At 37.4% G+C, this 18,089-nt stretch overlaps 1 protein-coding gene across 1 annotated transcript in view; it reads right to left on the reverse strand.

Annotated features, from left to right (window-relative positions):
• Positions 1-18,089, reverse strand: part of CLYBL (citramalyl-CoA lyase) — a 230,676-nt gene that overhangs the window by 94,840 nt on the left and 117,747 nt on the right. The window contains 1 exon segment of the mRNA XM_072135513.1: positions 9,957-10,161. Coding sequence (XP_071991614.1) covers positions 9,957-10,161 — 205 coding nt within the window.

Genomic DNA, 18,089 nt, shown 5'->3' on the forward strand with positions numbered 1-18,089 from the left:
TACAGCTAATGCCTCCAAGTCTGGTTAGCCTGAAGGGGGAGGGGGAAGGAGTGCCTTCATCCCTCGGAAGAGCCGTGTGTTCACACAAGGTGTTGACCAAGGTGCGACATCTAGCTCCTATGTGAGTGAGATTAAATAGGGAGAACATACCCGCCCCCAGTGACTTACCGAATCATGGTGGAGCGCTCCGGTCGCCTGGACGACGGCACGACTTGTCAGCCATCTGCACCTGTGCCGCAGACCGTGGCGACCCGGAAACTCCCCATTCATTTCCGGGTGATAGTCTCAGATACTGAAAATGGGTTGCCATGGCTCACAGGTGCACCTGAATGCTTATTGTGAATACAGCATCAACGATCCGAGGCACGGACACAAAACAAGAATTCTGGCGAGGAATTGTATAAGGTGAGAGGTACAAGGAGTAGGTAAATGAGCATAGCATAAAAAGCATTGACTGGAATGGAATGCTCGTACTAGTCAACAGGTGTTAGTATCCCCATCGATGTGCTTAGATACATTTATCAAGGATGTATCATGTTTGTCTTAAAGGTGCATTCGCTCCAGTGTTAACATAACATTGTTTACAAGGTGTTAACATTGCATTGTTTACATGTTAACATTGCATTGTTTACAATGTGTTAACATATATTGTTTACAATGTGTTAACATATATTGGTTTACAAAAAATGGTTTACAAAAAATAGCAAAAAACGCAGTTAATAATAGAACAATCTCTGATCGGCACGTAGAGGGGAAACAGTCTCACCTGCGGGATTGTGAACATATGTATATATTATCAATCGGAAAGATCCTCTAGGCTGTAGGTATAAGGGCCTTCATAGAAAACAGGCATATTGCAATTGTAAATTAAGCCCTCTAGGTGCTACCGTGTTTAACATGTCTATCCACCTCGCCTCACGCTGTAAGACCCTCTGGTCCCAATCTCCCCCTCTTTGAGGGATCGGCACCAGTTCAATACCCATGAACTTAAGGGCATCCACTTGTCCATTGTGCACACTGTGGGGGTGTCCCAATTGTTGGCGATATCCCCCAAGTGGTCCCCAATTCTTCTCCTGAATTCCTGTATGGTCTTGCCCACGTATTCCAGTCCACATGCACAAGTCGCCTTATAGATAACCCCCCTCGATCTACAATTTATAAAATCTCTGATGGCATACTCCCTATTGGTGTTATTGCCAACAAACGTTTTCCCTGTGGTCAGTCGGGGACACGCAATGCATCCACTACACCTGAAACAGCCCGATATTTTCTGCCGTAGCCAGGTCCAAGTGTGGGATCCACGAAATGGCTATTTACCAGCCTGTCGCGTATAGATCTCCCGCGTCGGAAGGTGACTAATAGTCTGTCACCGACCGCATCCTTCAGATCGAGATCCATCATTAGTATAGACCAGTGTTTTGTCAGGATCTCCTTGGCCATATTGGCCCCGTTGTCAAAGGTGGTAATGAGTCTAATTGTTTCATTAGTGGGTCTCTGTCTGTGTACATTAGTCATTATCAGGTCATGTCTATCACTCCCCGCTGCATATTGGAATGCTGATCGCAGGCAGTGATCTGGGTACCCCCTCTCTTTAAATCTGTGTCGTAGATCATCTGACACAGCTTTAAAGTCCTTAAAATCGCTACAATTGCATCTCATCTGCAAATATTGTCCTTTGGGGATACCTTTACGTAGACAGGCTGGGTGATTACTCTCCCACCGTAGCAGTGCATTGGTGGACGTGGGCTTCCGGAAGACGGTAGTCTGGGGTAGACCCATGGAATTTATCTCACATGTAAAGTGTAAGCCAATATTAAGTTCTTTCACGAAGGTACGAAATGATTCCCTGTCGCCTCTCCACAGGACAAATATGTCATCTATGTACCTCAAAAATAACTCTACCTTGTCAAGGTCTCTAGGTGGAGAGTCCCCAAATATCATGGTCTTCTCCCACCAGCCCACGAGCAAATTGGCATAAGTGGGAGCACAGGGGCTCCCCATCGCCGTGCCCCTGAGCTGGTGGTAAAACCTACGGTCAAACACAAAGAAATTATGCGTAAGGGAAAACCTTAACAGATTGACGACAAGCGAGTTGTGAGCTCTAAACTGCCTTCCTCTAGTAGACAGAAAAAATTAAACCACCTCAATACCCTTATCATGGGGAATGGAGGAGTATAGGGCCTCCAAACAATAAAGTAGAGCTCTTATTTGGAGCACACAGTGAAAGTCATAAAAACCGAGCCCACAAGAAAGTGATGCACATGCGTTTTTTTTCCCATTTTTCCACATTTGGAAATTTTTTCCAGCTTCCCAGTACACGGCATGGAATAATAAATAACATCACGGAAAAGTAAAATTTGTTACACACAAAATACGCCCTCACACAGCTCTGTACATGGAAAATTGGAAAATTTATGGATTTTTGAAGGTAAAGAGCGAGAACTGAGCGAAAAAACCCTGCATCCTTAAGGTGTTAATATACCTCAATCCGAAATGTTTATGTATTTAAGGATAAAATATTTTATATCTGCTTCCGGATTGTCTGCAACCATTTAGAATAAAGGGGGCCTGCTGGTTTCATTAAGTTTATAAAAGTTAATGATAAATTTAGTGGTGGAATTTCTATCGCCTATGCGGATTGGATGGGATGTAGGTGGAAAGGTAAACTTAGCTACATGGTCTGATGGGAAAGAGAATTAGTTTGTACCTTTCCTTTGGCTGACTGCTTAAAAGCACTTCAAACTGGGAACGATAACTTGATTTCAAGGAAACATTCAGAAACACTTTTTAAATTGCAGACAAGGTGGTATTCAGCCCCTAGTAGACTGGCAAGTATACACCTGATGTATTCATGTGTTGGTAAATTGTAATCAACCTGCAAACCTATCCCATATATGGCTGAATTTCCCTAAAATAGCTAAGTTTTGGAAGCATGTTTTTAATATTGATTAAAGGCCTAAGGAAATGGGCAACAACATTATCATCAACACAACTATTGTTAAATTTTTAATTCTAATTCCCAACCGTTTACTGAAGGAATATAGTGAATATGGGATTTAAATGGGATTTGTTCAGCAGTCAGGGCAGCTATAATCAAAAGCTTAAAATCTGCTTTGTGTCCCACAATTATGGAGGTCATTAATGGGGTTAACAAAATTTGGAGGACACAACAGTGCATGTGGGAATGTGGTGTAATAGATGTGGACGATTTGGACAGAATGTGGACATTTTTGCCAGCATATAAAAGACTACTAAAATATTAACAATTGCAGATGGCGGAGGTTGCGTTCGAACATACTATACTGTACTATGGACCGTTTCTTTTTCTCTTCACTGTTTTCTTTCTTTCTCTTCTTTTTTAATGAAATAAGTACTGTTATGTATGATCTTTTTACATTGTATTACAAAGTTGGAAAAAAAAAACTCTTATAAACATTTTATAATCTATGTTCCTATTTTAGTATTGATGATATATATTTGCCATAAGCTTAATAGATATAAACAAGTTTACTTAAAAAAAAAATAGCAATTTTACATCTTTAATCGAGAACTTTCCATGTCCAGTACCCAAATGTAATTTTATGAGAGCTATGTAATAAAAAAGACGTTAAATGGGGCTACAAAGTTATAATTTAAATGATGTTAACATTTTGTCATTGCCAGTCTTAGAACAAATGATTACTCGGTTAAGTGTTTTTTTTATTCAATGTACAAAACCCATTTAATGAATAAACCACCCTATTATAATAAGATAATTTTAATAGCTCTGCAGTCTTACAGGAAAAGAATTTGAAAGGAAAAAAGCTAAGTAAATAATACACTTTTATTGAAAACCATGTCTTATGATTCTTCCCAAGGCTCTATGGCTTAAAACATGAAACAAGAAATAATAAACAACTTCAAAGTGACACAAACAACTATCACCCTACGACCATTTCCTATTGGTTTTAATGTCATGAAGCACAAAGACTGCAAATAGCCTCTCAGTGGAGGAGCAGATTGGAAGTGATATTGGACAAATACAATCTAGAATTGGATTTTATGCAGTCCTGGAGGCTGAAATTAAGTTCTGCTGTTTAGAGGTTTTAGAAGTGACTGGACAGCAGCGTTCAGAGAAAAGCTAAGAACAGAAGATGATAATACTTATTGGTTAACCTATTTTTTGTCGGACAGAAAGAGCTGCAAATAATTTCATACTCAGAAGTATATGTTAGGCAGGTGTAAAAGATGTAAAAAGTTTAAGTTAGTGATTTCTACTTTTAGATTATATGCTACAACACAGGTACATAGGGATTTTCAAAGTAGATTTTAGAAGGGAGGACTTCATGGATAACAAATACAAGAAGATTATCACAACCACAGTGCCTGGATCTATGAGTAAGTGTCCATGTTTATCAAGATGGATTTTGATGGTGATCATGTTGATATAAAAACTGGCTAAAAACCTGGCTACAATCACCTATAATGTACAAGACTTGCCAATGCAATACGGTAGAAACAGTAAGAAATAACTACACAATGAATTTCCACTACAAAATGTGATCTTCACATTAAAAACAGATATTACCGATTTTCTTGTACTTCATCACACTACTAAAGCTACTGTATTGCAATTCAATATGTGACATTATAACAATCCCATATGCTTAATCTTTACCTTGCACAATAATTGAAGAAGGTTTAACCTTCTAAAGACCAAGGTCTTCTAATGCCTGGATCGCCACAGCAAAATTTCAACTGGTGTGACATTTTGTAACACCTTTATTTTCTTAAACATTTTTTTTCCTTTTTTGCAGCTCAAGTGAGGGTATCCAAACAAAGCTTGTTTTTTTTTTTGTTTTTCATGAGAGGTAACATAGTACGTATAGGAAAAAATATCAGATTAATTAAAAGATGTGCATCCTTCCCCTCGCTGATATATAACATAAGGCTGGCAAACTCCCTCTATCAAAACATTTTTTCTTCATTAAAAGTTAAAGGGGTATTCTTGTGTGGACATTTACATTCAATTCTATTAATTTGCCATATATTTACATTTATTCAATTAGATGTCATACATTTTTTTTTACCTGTGTGCAGACAATTTCTCTTAACAACGCGCCCTTTTTAGTTTTTTCACTTCCATTTTTCACTCCCCACCTTCAAAAATCTATAACTTTTTATTTTTCCACATAAAGAGCTGTGTTATGGCTTATTTTTTGCATAACAAATTGTACTTCAAAGTGACGGTATTAAATATTCCATGCCGTGTACTGGGAAGCAGGAAAAAAATTCCAAATGCATTGAAAATGGTGAAAAAACACATTTGCTCCTTATTCTTGTGGGCTAGAAATTTACAGCTTTCACTGTATGCCCCAAATGACATGTCTACTTTATTCTTTGGGTCAGTACGATTACGGGGATACCAAATTTGTATAGGTTTTATAATGTTTACATACATTTACAAAAACTAATACCTCCTGTACAAAATCTTTATTTTTATTTTTCCATCTTATGGCGCCAATAACTTTTTCATATTTTGGTGTACGGAGCTGTGGGTGGTTTCATTTTTTGTGACTTTTGATGGCATTTTAATTGCTATAATTTTTAGGTCTGTGCAATCTTTTGATCACTTTATTGATTTTTTTTATACTTTTCAAAATGGCTTTGGGTGCTATTATCCGCTGCGAGGTAAAACGTAGGGAAAAACCATTATTATATTTTGATAGATCAGGCATTTTTGGACGCAGCGATACCTAATGTGTTTATGATTTTTACTGTTTACTAATATTTATATCAGTCCACTTTTGAACCATTGTAAGCTGTTTGTAAAAATCATATTATGATAACAGGTTAAATGTTTAGTAGAATAATTTAATATAATGCAAGAGAACTGTGTAATGTATTTACTTTAATGTCACAGAGCTACTGCTCTGTAATGTCAAAATGTTGGCATTCTTTAAATCTGTTCATTCACATTTCCTATTGAAAATATGCTACCTATTGGTGTAACTTATTGGTCTCTTTTACACAGGTTGCCATGACCATTTTGCGAAACCAGTAGCAAGTGTCTAAAACCTGTCTACACAGATAAATGTCTCACCATGTGTTTAAGGTCCAATTCAGAGGGCTTGGAAATGCGTTCAGTGTGCCAGTGGCATCGACCTGAACTGTGGGTCCCCTAATATGAACAAACCACACATGTGAATTATCTGACTACTGCAGCTCTCAAGTGCCCTAGTCCCAGCATGTGCTGTAGATCCACTGTGTGGCACAGAATAATTGTCAAACCTATTACGGTACTCCAGTAACCCAACCAAGCCACCCTCCTTGATATCCAGAGCTTCTATTTCATCGTTATTTTTGACTATATTCTAAGTGATCCTAAAATTTCAAAAGGTCATGAGTGAAGTAGACTTCTTTGTAATTTTTTGATAGTTTTGATTTGTAATCTTTTAATGTAGCAACTGCCCAGAATTAAACACTATATTTGTGAAATTATACACCATAATTTATAATTATTTACACAGCTGAAGATAGAACCTACCCATAGTTCTAGAAGGATTAAAAGACATATAAAAGGTCGAGTTTGTCTACGCTTTTCTGTTCTCCAGCTCTGCTTTGATTTTAGAATAGCAGCTTGTGTAAGTTTCATTGTTGTTGATTTACCCACCCATTTCAAGTATAAACCTACAGAATGTGATGTCCCCTTAGCATACAACTGACTGGTAGTTTGGAAACAAACTGTATTACGTCTGATTTTTCACACTTAAGAGCATCTACAGTATGTAGTTGAGAGTATGTCTATTACTGTGGGTTCTGTTATTATTAATACATTTGCAGTTAATCCACAAAAGTATGTGCAATGTAATGTCATCTCATCTATCAACATGGTAATAGGATTAAGTTTTCAATGATCTAAAAAGCTTATTTAGCGGTAAAGGAAAACACACACGTTTTACCAACAGCTATAAATTCCAATTTAATCCCTGTTGGTTTTAACTAAATAGCCAAGAAACAAATTCTGCCTAGCTATACTTAACACCCTCAATAAATACAGAAATTTCTCTTTGAAGATGTAAAAACAAAAAATGTTGAACAGGATAAGCAAGGTCTCAGGAGTCCAATCATTTTCCATCTCTAAGGCATCACAAATGTTGTTTACATTTGAGGAAGATTAAGCTGAAAGTTTAAACAGATTAAGCCTTGTTTGCATGTATTAATCCCAATTTACAGAGCTCATCATTACTGGCAAATGAAGGAGACCACTTGCTTTAACTTCAATGTGGTCCCTTTTCTCTACTCCCACTGTTATAATCCTATTTTTCCACATTTGTAAAATTGTGTTACAATGGTTCATAATTCAAATGAAGGCACAAAGCCAAAACATTAAAATAAAAAGACAATGCAGAAACCGGAATTGGTCACACATTTGCACTTAAGCAAAAACATTTCACTTAACAATTTTAGGTACATGTAGATTAATATTTTGCAGTGATTGTTTAGAAATTTTGAAGAAATAGCACTGGATAAGATTCTAGCCTGAAACGTTAAGTAAAGGTAATAAGGCGTTGTCAGTGGCTGATCATTTGATGGTGATGATATTAACATGTTGATGCCCCTTGCTTTGTGTGCTGATGATGTCATTGTGAAAGTTCAATGTTGTTCTATGTGCATATCTACACTTATAATTATACATGCATTTGGATATAAACTTCATAAACATATGACTCGAGTATAAGCCGAGGGTGGGAAATGCATTGGTTACAGCCTCCCAGTATATAGTCTGCCAGCCCCTGTAGCATACAACCTGCCCAGCCCCTGTAGTAGGAAAAAAACATAACACTGTACTCATCTTTCCGACGTCCCCCATAGGTCCTCTTCTGTCTCAGACTGTCTCAGACAGAAGAGGACCTACGGGTGACGTCAGAAAGGTGAGTTTTGTCTTTATTTTTTTAGTTGACTCGAATATAAGCCGAGTTAGGGTTTTTGAGCACAAATTTTGTGCTGAAAAACTAGGCTTATACTCGAGTATATAAGGTAGTTATATACCCAAATATAGAATAATTTAGCCAATTGGGTGTAACCAGTTGTGGGTGTGTTCCTTTTATGTTTGATATTGTCTAATCTGTACTGACGGTATTAGATTGTGCAGGGACAATTGCTAAACTATATAATATTTTAACCCCTTCCTGACACGCGTCGTACAGGTTCCAGAAAATGGAGAGAGCTTGCGGGCCGAGCCCTCTCCATGGCCAGTGAGTCTTTGCTGAATATTGCAGCAAAGTCTTACAGGTAACACCCGCGGGTGTTTTCAGGCCGATCACCACCGACAACGGTGCTGGTGGCTTCAAAAAAATGGCAGTGCATTGCTGCGGATCGTGGCTCCCCATGACGACCCGAGGGATTGTAATGAATGAGGAGGAAAATCCGCATATACGGCTATACTGTAGTATGGAAGTATATGATAGGATCGATCAGACAACCTAGGGTTAAAGTACCCTAGGGAGTCTGAAAAATAGTAAAAGTAAAAATAAAAAAAAGTTTTTAAAAAAATTATAAAAAAAGCCTAGAAATTCAAATCCTCCCCCTTTCCCTAGAACTAATATAAATGTTAATAGTATCACCGCATCCAAAAATGCCCGATCTATCGGAAAATAGCGCCCAAAGTCAAAATGGCACTTTTTTGCCATTTTGAAAAATATGAAAATATCAATAAAAAGTGATCAAAAAGTCGCACAGTCCTAAAAATTATAGCAATGAAAATGCCATCAAAAGTACTGTATGCTCCGCACAGCAAAGTATGAAAAAGTTATTGACGCCAGAAGATGGCAAAATCCCCCCAAAAAATTTTGTACAGGAGGTTTTAATTTTTGTAAATGTATAAAAACATTATTAAACCTATACAAATTTGGTATTCTCATGATTGCACTGACCCAAAGAATAAAGTAGACATGTAATTTGTGGAGCAGAGTGAAAGCTGTAAAATCCAAGCTCACAAGAAAATGTTGCAAATGTGTTTTTTCACCATTTTCACTGCATTTGGAATCTTTTTCTTGCTTCCCAGTACATGGCATGGAATATTAAATACCGTCACTATGAAGTGCAATTTGTTTTGCAAAAAATAAGCCGTCACAGAGATCTTTATGTGGAAAAATAAAAAAGAAGATTTTTGAAGGCGGTGAGTGAAAAATGGAAGTGAAAAAACTAAAAAGGGCCAGGTTGTTAAGGGACTAAACAGTTAACAGCAACACAAATTAGACTTAAAGTGTATGAATCACATTTTTATATCACTATCTATATTTAGTGTTCTATTTAATAAGTCCAAGTGAGACAATGATAGTTTCGGCACCAACCACTAATGATCAGCGGATCCCCACAGTAGTCCGTAAATGGATAGAGGCACAAAGTACGATGACTCGCCACAGTTCGAAATGGTGTTTCTCAGCCAGAAACAAGTAGTACGAATATAGAATATCGCCCAGAGAAAAGCGAGGCGGCACTCACCAATGTGAAGAACTTCTTTATTCAAACAAGGTGCAGTACAAGATACTATTTAATAAGTACCATATCCTGTGATTTTCACTCTGGCCACTAAGCTTATTGAAACCCCTTTGCAGTAGTCACTTCATTTGCTTCACAGACCATACAGGATTACAATAGAATATATCACTTCTATAGAAAATACAGTTTATCAACTTCCGCTACATACACAAGACATTGGTAGAAAATGTCCTCATAGACTCAAGTGTATTGCTGTCTATGACCACAGTGCAGCTGTTAAAACCTATTAACAGAGTAGCAGAAAAGCTCAGACATATTCATGTACAGAAAATTTAATAAGAAAATCTACAGTTCATGAAATAAAAACGTGCTATGTATAACTATCTGGTTTAGATAATGAAAAAAGGACATTGGTGACACATTGCTTGTATAGACCCCTAAAGCTAGTGCAATAACCATGATTAACTGCTTACCTTTTTATTGATGGCTACTCCATCTTCACAGTCCAGAACTGCACAATCCACATTTAGAGAGGAAATTTTTTGTATTTTTCTTTCATCGTTTCCTGGTATATACAGTACGGCTCTGCGAGGGACATACTTATGAGCATATCGTATCGGAGAATATAAACAGTTTTTTCTAGGTATCCTTGGGTAGCCATTTGCACATAGAGATGGTCTAAAAAAAAATACATTCAATATATTAAATTTGTTAAAAAGTAAATAATTTGAAAGAAAATATCAAAGTAGGTTATTTAATTCACTAGAATATATTTATTTTGTAATTTTAAGTTCAGTCTAAACATATCAATTTATTTTCTGATGAACCAGAATATGACATTATTTGGTCTTTTAAATGCATTATAAAGAGGGTTTTCCACCGACATATTACTGTCATACCTAAAGGTCACTCTGGAACCTCCATATATAACATGAAACACCTTCTCATACCCTTTCCTCTAGATTAAGTGGAGGCATCCAGACAGCTGCATATCTGACATATCTTTACATTTAAATCTACTGTTAAAGAAAAGAATCTTGATATACTCCTGCTGTGGATTTAAAGATTAGACTGTAAGCTATCAGAAATGCATCATCTCTTGAAGAGATATGACTGGCAATTGCAATCAGTGAACATGACACGTTTCCTTAAAGAGAACCTGCCATTGAAATCAACCAACCCAAAATAAATTGTTCATCAAAAACTATAATTTAAAAAATTGCACTTACGCCGAAATGGTTCCTTTCCATGGCTTCAATGTTAAAAAATCAGTTTGTAAACTTATATGGAACTCACCTAATGTGAATCTAATGATACTAAGTGGGTCCAATAAGGCCTTGTATATTCAGTGGTTACTGCATTGCACTGCCTCCTTATAATAATAATAATTTCTTTATTTATATAACACACACAGATGACGCAGCACTGCACAGAGCTTGCCAACTCGGTCCCTGTCCCCATGTGGCTCACAATCTAATCAACCTACCAGAATGTTTTGGAGTGTGGAAGGAAACCGGAGGACCCAGAGGAAACCCACGCAAACATGGAGACAACATACAAACTCTTTAAAGATGTTGACCCTGGGACTTGAACCCAGGTCCCCAGTGCTGCAAGGCTGTAATGCTAACCACTATCCACCATGCTGCCCTTAGTTCCTGATTGAAAGGACTGCTTTGTGGAACATTGAGAGAGCACTCTGTAACATCACTGGGCACTTAAAGTCATGTCGCCAGAGTGATATCATCTAGGGCAGTGGTGGCGAACCTATGGCACTGGTGCCAGAGGTGGCACTTAGAGCCCTTTCTGTGGGCACCTAGGCCATCACCAGAGATGACTCAGGTATCTTCCTGCAGTCTCAGACAGCCCAGGACTTGCTGTGCACAAAGCTATTTTAAAGTGACATGGCTACCTGGGACTACTGCAGGATTGGGAAGATGTGGATGGATCTGGATTATCATTAGAGCTCCTGCTCTGGCCCTGACAATTCTTCCTGTTTATGGGATATTGGAGGGAAGCTAAAATGATCAGCCAAATTTCTTCTATTTTCTTTATTGGTGTCTTCAGGGTGCTAATATGAATGAAAGCTGTGACAGAGCATAGAGTATAAGTCACTAATTACATTTCTGTGTTGGCACTTGGCGAACCTTTTAGAGACCAAGTGCCCAAACTACAACTAAGACCCACAAATTTATCGCAATTACTGATCTAGGGTCTCCCTATGCATGAAGGCATTCTGTGATCAGATACATACATGGGATAGATGTTGCTAATGAAACAGGACCTTAGATGACATCACCTGACATAAAGTGCAAATTACTTAGAAGAGGGAAGGGACATGGGGAGGAATAGAATAACAAAGTTGATTTATGGGGATGTAAAGGAAACAATTTTTAGCTACAAGCTTCAGTTAGTTAATAGGGCTCTTTAGGGACCTGTCACTAGCTGTGTATGTGAAAAAGTGACGACAGGTTCCCTTTAAAAAAAATAAAGTTTGGAATATCAGAGAAATTGTATTTCTAAACTTATTGAGTTATTTTCTTGCCCCACCTTCCAGTCTAAAACCCATCTTGCTAGAGAAAGGTCTCAGATTGTAGTTCACAATAAAAGTCTATGGAGAGGGTAGAAGTATGAGGCATACACAGTTTAAAGGCACACACCTAAATAGGAACCTTATTTACTCAATTTGAACTAGTACAGGTCAGTTCTTCGGGGTTAGTTCCTAAGATTAATGAAGCTTAAAGTTTCATAATGTTTTAAAGGTTAAAACTGTTGACTATTAAAATAATGCACAAATTAAAAAATCACCTACTTTTGAAATTTAGATCGTAAATGTAAAGCTATAGTGATTTTACCAAATTATTTTTTATGATCCACCGCTTTGAAAACAAACAGAATGATGCCTACTTTGTGCTACTCGTACTTTTCTTTCTAAAGTTATCCCATTTTCTGTTCTGAAAGTGACAAAAATCTTTCTTACCAGAGGGGAAGTGGGCGGAGACTAATGTCTGTCAGTCTATGCCCTCAAGCTGAGGCCAGCTTGCCCAAAGATCCTATGATGCCTTGTGTTCTCTCTCAAAGTAATTTAGCATTAAATCCATATAGTTTCCCACAAGTAAATCCACTGAACACTGCACATAAAGGATGTAAATAATGACTAGCCTAGCAGCTTCCATCACATGCAGGATTAGGGTACATGTAATAAGTGGAAGAAATAATTAGTACATAAAGTCTATGCCTGTGGTGTGTGAGCACTAAGGGTATATAGCTTACCTGCACAGAGCTGATACTGACATGATGCTGTGGGGGAAGGGAGCATCATAAGGTGCAAAGAGAGACAGAGAAAGTTCTGTAGAACCACAGACTGAGATGGAGGGACTGATAGGAAACAGGGATATTCTGTGTATTCTGTACCTTAGTATTCTGTACAGGAGACACCTGCATTCACTGTCTTGGACACATCCATCTCTGCTACATACACTGTCACATGACCTCCTCCTCTGTGAGCTGGAAGCAGCAGTTCCTCCCCTCCCATGAAACCGACAGAGAAACAGTATGGATTCATAGGGCATATCAGCAGAGGGAGAGGAAGCAGCTATTGCAGCACTGAGGTAATCTGTGGGGGATAGCAAAGAAACTACTGCATATAGGAAACAAAGATAATAGGCAAAGAGCTATTGATTTATGGGAAAAAAAACTTTACAGTTACTCTTTAAAGAACAACTGTAAAGTTTTTTTCAATAGCTTTTTTGTGATGAACTTTGCCTATATCCAGCAGTTTCATCGCTATACCAATCAGATAATCGCAGTGCTGAAGTAACTCCTTCCTCTCCATCTGCTGATAAGCCCTGGAAACCGTCCTATAAATAACAACTCTATGGACTCATAGGAGGGGAAGGGCTGCTGTTCCCTGCTCACAGAGGAGGAGGTAATGTGACAATCCTCTGTGTGTGTGTAACAGAACTCACTGGGCCACATTTATCAAAAGTTCATGCTGCAGAATTGTGGAGCAAACTCACACTAAGCACTAACACACCCCTGCACATTTTTTCTGTCTTGTCGGAAACAGTGCAGTCACAACACAAAACTGGTGCAGAAACTTTATAAATACATATGGAAGCAGTTATTTTTGGTGCAAAGTCAAATAGAAAACTGATACAAATGCTTTAATAAATGTGGCTCATTGTTTTCAATGCTGTGGATACAGATGTCTCAGGCACAGAATAGTGAGGTACAATATCTCCCCTGTTCCCTATCAGTGCCTCCATTCCAGTATGTGATTTTACAGAACTGTTTCTCTCCTCATCTCCTGCTTCACCTCCTTCCCCACCTTGCACTCACACTTTGTGCACATATTGGACAAGCTATTAACCCTTAGTGCTCACACAGCACAAGGTATACACTTCCTGCAACTGTTACTTATGATTTCTACCATGTGATTAAAGCTGACAGATTGGTCATTCATTACACCTTGTATGTACATTGGGCAATGTTCGGTGGATTTACTTTTTTTATTTAAAGATAAATTACTTTGAGAGAAAATACAAGGCATCATGGGATATGTGGGCAAAGTAAATTGGCTTCAGGGTAGGTACAGGAAGATGTCAGTCCGCCCACTGCACCTCTGGTGAGAAAGATTTATGTCAAACACTTTCGGATCAGAAAATGCAATAACTTTGGAAAGAAAATAGCGGGGAGCACAATATCGGTATCATTCTGCTTCTGGGGGAATCACATATGAGAATTTGGTAAAATCATTATAACTTTACAATTACGCTTTAACAGTTTTCAATTTAATTATTAATGGAAATCTACCACCAAAAGGAAGCATGATAAACCAGGTACATTTACTCGTAGATTCAGGCATTGTGACTGAGGTGATCTTCTTATATTTTTTTGTCTATGGCCACCTTCATTGTAAAATCAACTTTTATAATTGTGCTAATGAGTCCTTCACAGACAATTAGCATGGCAGATATCCCCTCCTCCCGCTGCTGCAAGATTACACAAGCTGAGGGAGGAGAGCAGGGGGAGGTGGAGACATGTTCTGCTCATTGTGAATCTGCGCCACTGAGGGGCTCTAGTAACATGCCAAGAGCCCTTCAGACACATTAGCATAATTTTAAAAGTTGACTTTAGAAGGAAGGATAATGCATGTAAGAAGATTATCACAGTCACAGTGTCTGCATTTTGGAGTGAGTGTCCCTGGTTTATCATGCCCTCATACAGCTACATCAACAGAAAAATTAAGTTATAATTAAGTTACATAAAAAATGACTTTTTCAAGAAAACATGGTTAATGTGCAAAAAATTAAGCAGAATTAAGCTAACTTGTAATTTAACCATAGCTTAAACTGTGATACATAGAGTAACAGAACTGTTTACAATATGCCTCGTGGGTTGTAAAATACTTTGCATTGTTAATGACAACGGACAAACATTTGGACCTCTGCTTTTTATTTAAAAGTAGAGACTTAAAATTTCCTATTACCAGGAAATCAATTGAACAGCCGTTTGTTGTCCACATGCTATGTCAACATTTTCAAATCATACTGAAGCTATGAATACAAATAAAACAGAATGAAAGTACTTAACCCCTTAATGACCTGGCCCTTTTGTGTTTTTTCATTTCCATTTTTCACTCCCCACCTTAAAAAAATCAAGTAAAGAGCTCTTTGATGGCTTATTTTCAGCATAACAAATTGCACTTCATAGCGATGATATGTAATATTCCATGCTCTGTTATGGGAAGTAGGAAGCAGTTGACTTTTGATGACTTTTTCAATGCTATAATTTTTTGGACTGTACAACCTTTTGATCACTCTTTATTGAATTTTTTATATTTTTCAAAATGGCAAAAAAGTGCCATTTTTTACTTTGGGCGCTATTTTCAGTTACAGGGTTAAACGCTGTATGTTATATTTTGATAGATCGGGCAATTTCAGATGCGGCAATACCTAATGTGTTTATGATTTTTACAGTTTATTTATATTTATATCAGTTCTGGGAAAAGGGGGGGTGATTTGTATAATTTTTTTAAAACTCTTTTTTATTTTCACTATTTTTTAGACCCCCTAAGGTACTTTAACACTAGGTTGTCTGATCGATCTTACCATATACTGCCATATTACAGTATGGCAGTATATGGGGATTTTCCACTTCATTCTTTAGAATGTGCAAATCGCACATTGTTATGAATAGGTTAAAACGAGACTGCCTCAGGTCTTCGGAAGACCCAAGGCTGTCATGGCGACCAATCGCCGCTCCCTGATGATGTCACGGGGAGCAATTATCATCACCAAGATGGCAAAGCCCATCTTTTTGAAGCCAATCGCGGCTTTTTGCAAACACCGATCTTGGGTGGGCCTATGAGCCCTCTCCATACACCGGAAGCGCACCGGGTTAATGACATATGTGCCACCAAATGAAGTAAATGCTGTACCATAGTACAGGTGGGTTCCTGCTTCTTCCCTTTGGGGTAAAAAGGCAATAGCTCATCTGTAATTTCTTGTTTTTTGTTTTATTGAAAAGATATAACGATATGAATTCAACAGTCCTACTGTAGATGGGTAATAACTTTTTTATCCACTTGGGAACAAGTGTACTGTCATCATCACTTCAGTTTGTTATTCATTGATTTTGTAATTGCTTTCCGTTATACTCATCATGCTGGTTGGCTGTTCATGGGAAAGACTAAATGTTTAAAGACATGGTTGTAGCAAGTTCACATAGATAAAAAGCAATTAGCCTACAACTTTTTTTCCGCCTAGATTTTAAAACAGACATCTATAAAATGGGGCCTAGCTTATTACCAGGGTAGCCTTATCTTTCCCAGATGATTCTAGTCTTTATCCCTGTAGGATATGAGCCTTACCTCTTTTTAAAAATTTCACTTTCTTTCAAACTTGCCAAGTCAAACTACCAAATGGGATTAGAAATTTTCTATCACACCCAACTTTTTTAACATCAAGCTGTACCTAGAAGGGCTTCACATCTTTTGTGATAAGTAATATCCTCCAGCACTTTAAAAGGTTAATCTCAACAAGTCTTCACACCATAACTAAAGGGATCAATACCAAAGTCCAAATCAGAAGGATGATTTTGTTGTCCGCTATTGCCTCAGGTTGAAAGCAGGTGCCTCCTATGGTCATCCACAAACCATTGAATCGTATTGAAGAATCTCATGGAGTTGATTTGCTTTCAAACAACCTTATAAATGACAAATAATGATAGGGATTAAAAAAATGGAATGAGTAAGTCATGGAAGAAAAGGCAATATTAGAATACAGACACAGAAAAAATAGTGAGAGAAATGTTGTACTTTCCGATTTAAATTTATAGTCAACGATAAAACAAAATTCAACATTTAATTCCCCCCCCCCATGAAACAGTCATATTGCACCAATCTCGAGGCAATGTTATCTAAAGTCATTGTCAATAGAGCAATAGTAAAGCTTAATAGAATACTTTAACAATCCAAACTTTGTTTGCCATATGGATTGTGAATCTAGTTTATAAATTTATGTAAGAAAAACTTATAGCAGATTCTTTACCTTCAAGAAAAGTAAGATGTATGTTCATGATCAATAATCTAGTATGACTATCATAAAATCTTTTGAACAACCTTTTAAATAGTTGTAGCCAATTAATCCCTTAGCTTCTGTGGATAGTAAGGACCAGAGCATTCAAGAGATTTGTGAAAGTTAAACATCATGAACAAATATAAATAAAGAAAATTACAGACTTAACAAGACCAATACCAAACTCTCACATTAAAGTGAACCTGTCATCAGAAATTGGCATACTAAACTATTAACAGTATGTTGTCAAGCAGCTGGTCATGTTTCTTTCATGGTCCAGCATCATACAGAGAATCAACTTTGAAGTGAGATGTAAATTGTTTGCATAAAGTCAAGGAGGCGGATTGTTCGACACTGAAGTCAAGCTCTCCTCACCTCTGAAGCCTGAGTGAGAAAATGCATGGGAGATGTGGTTATTAATGCTCCCGGATGCACGACCATTAGTTACAGTGAAGAGGTTGTTCTGAGGAAGGGAAAGCTTGAATTCTGTGTTAAATTCTCTTCTTCCTTGACTTTATACAAACTTACATTACTCACTTTAATGTTGATACTCTGGATGATGCCACCACGCTTGGTCATGAAAGAAGCATTATCTAGAAGCTGTTTTGCTGCTTGACAAAATATTGGTAGTTTGTTTATTAGGCTAATTTCTGATTACAAGTTCCCCTTATATGCTATAGGTGTCGTATTAGTATGTATTATGTATACTGTAATAAAAAAAACACCAAAAAACAATGCCAGAAGTGATCAAAAATGACACCAATGAAAAGTACAATCCATCTCTCAATAAAAAAAATGCTCCCAACTAGCCTCCTATGGATTTTAGAGAATGGCATTGCAAAATTGAATATACAACATAAGCAAAGCTTAAGTTTGAATTATGTATCTTTGGAATTGGGCTGACTTGCAGTAAAGGTTACAATATGGTGAACAATGCCAAGTACCTTAATATCTAAACATGCCTAAATTATTTCATCACTGCCCATAAAGCGTTAACAAATGTTAGTCAACTAATTAAAATCACCCAAT

Source organism: Engystomops pustulosus, chromosome 2, assembly GCF_040894005.1.
Source record: "Engystomops pustulosus chromosome 2, aEngPut4.maternal, whole genome shotgun sequence".
Lineage (NCBI taxonomy): Eukaryota > Metazoa > Chordata > Amphibia > Anura > Leptodactylidae > Engystomops > Engystomops pustulosus.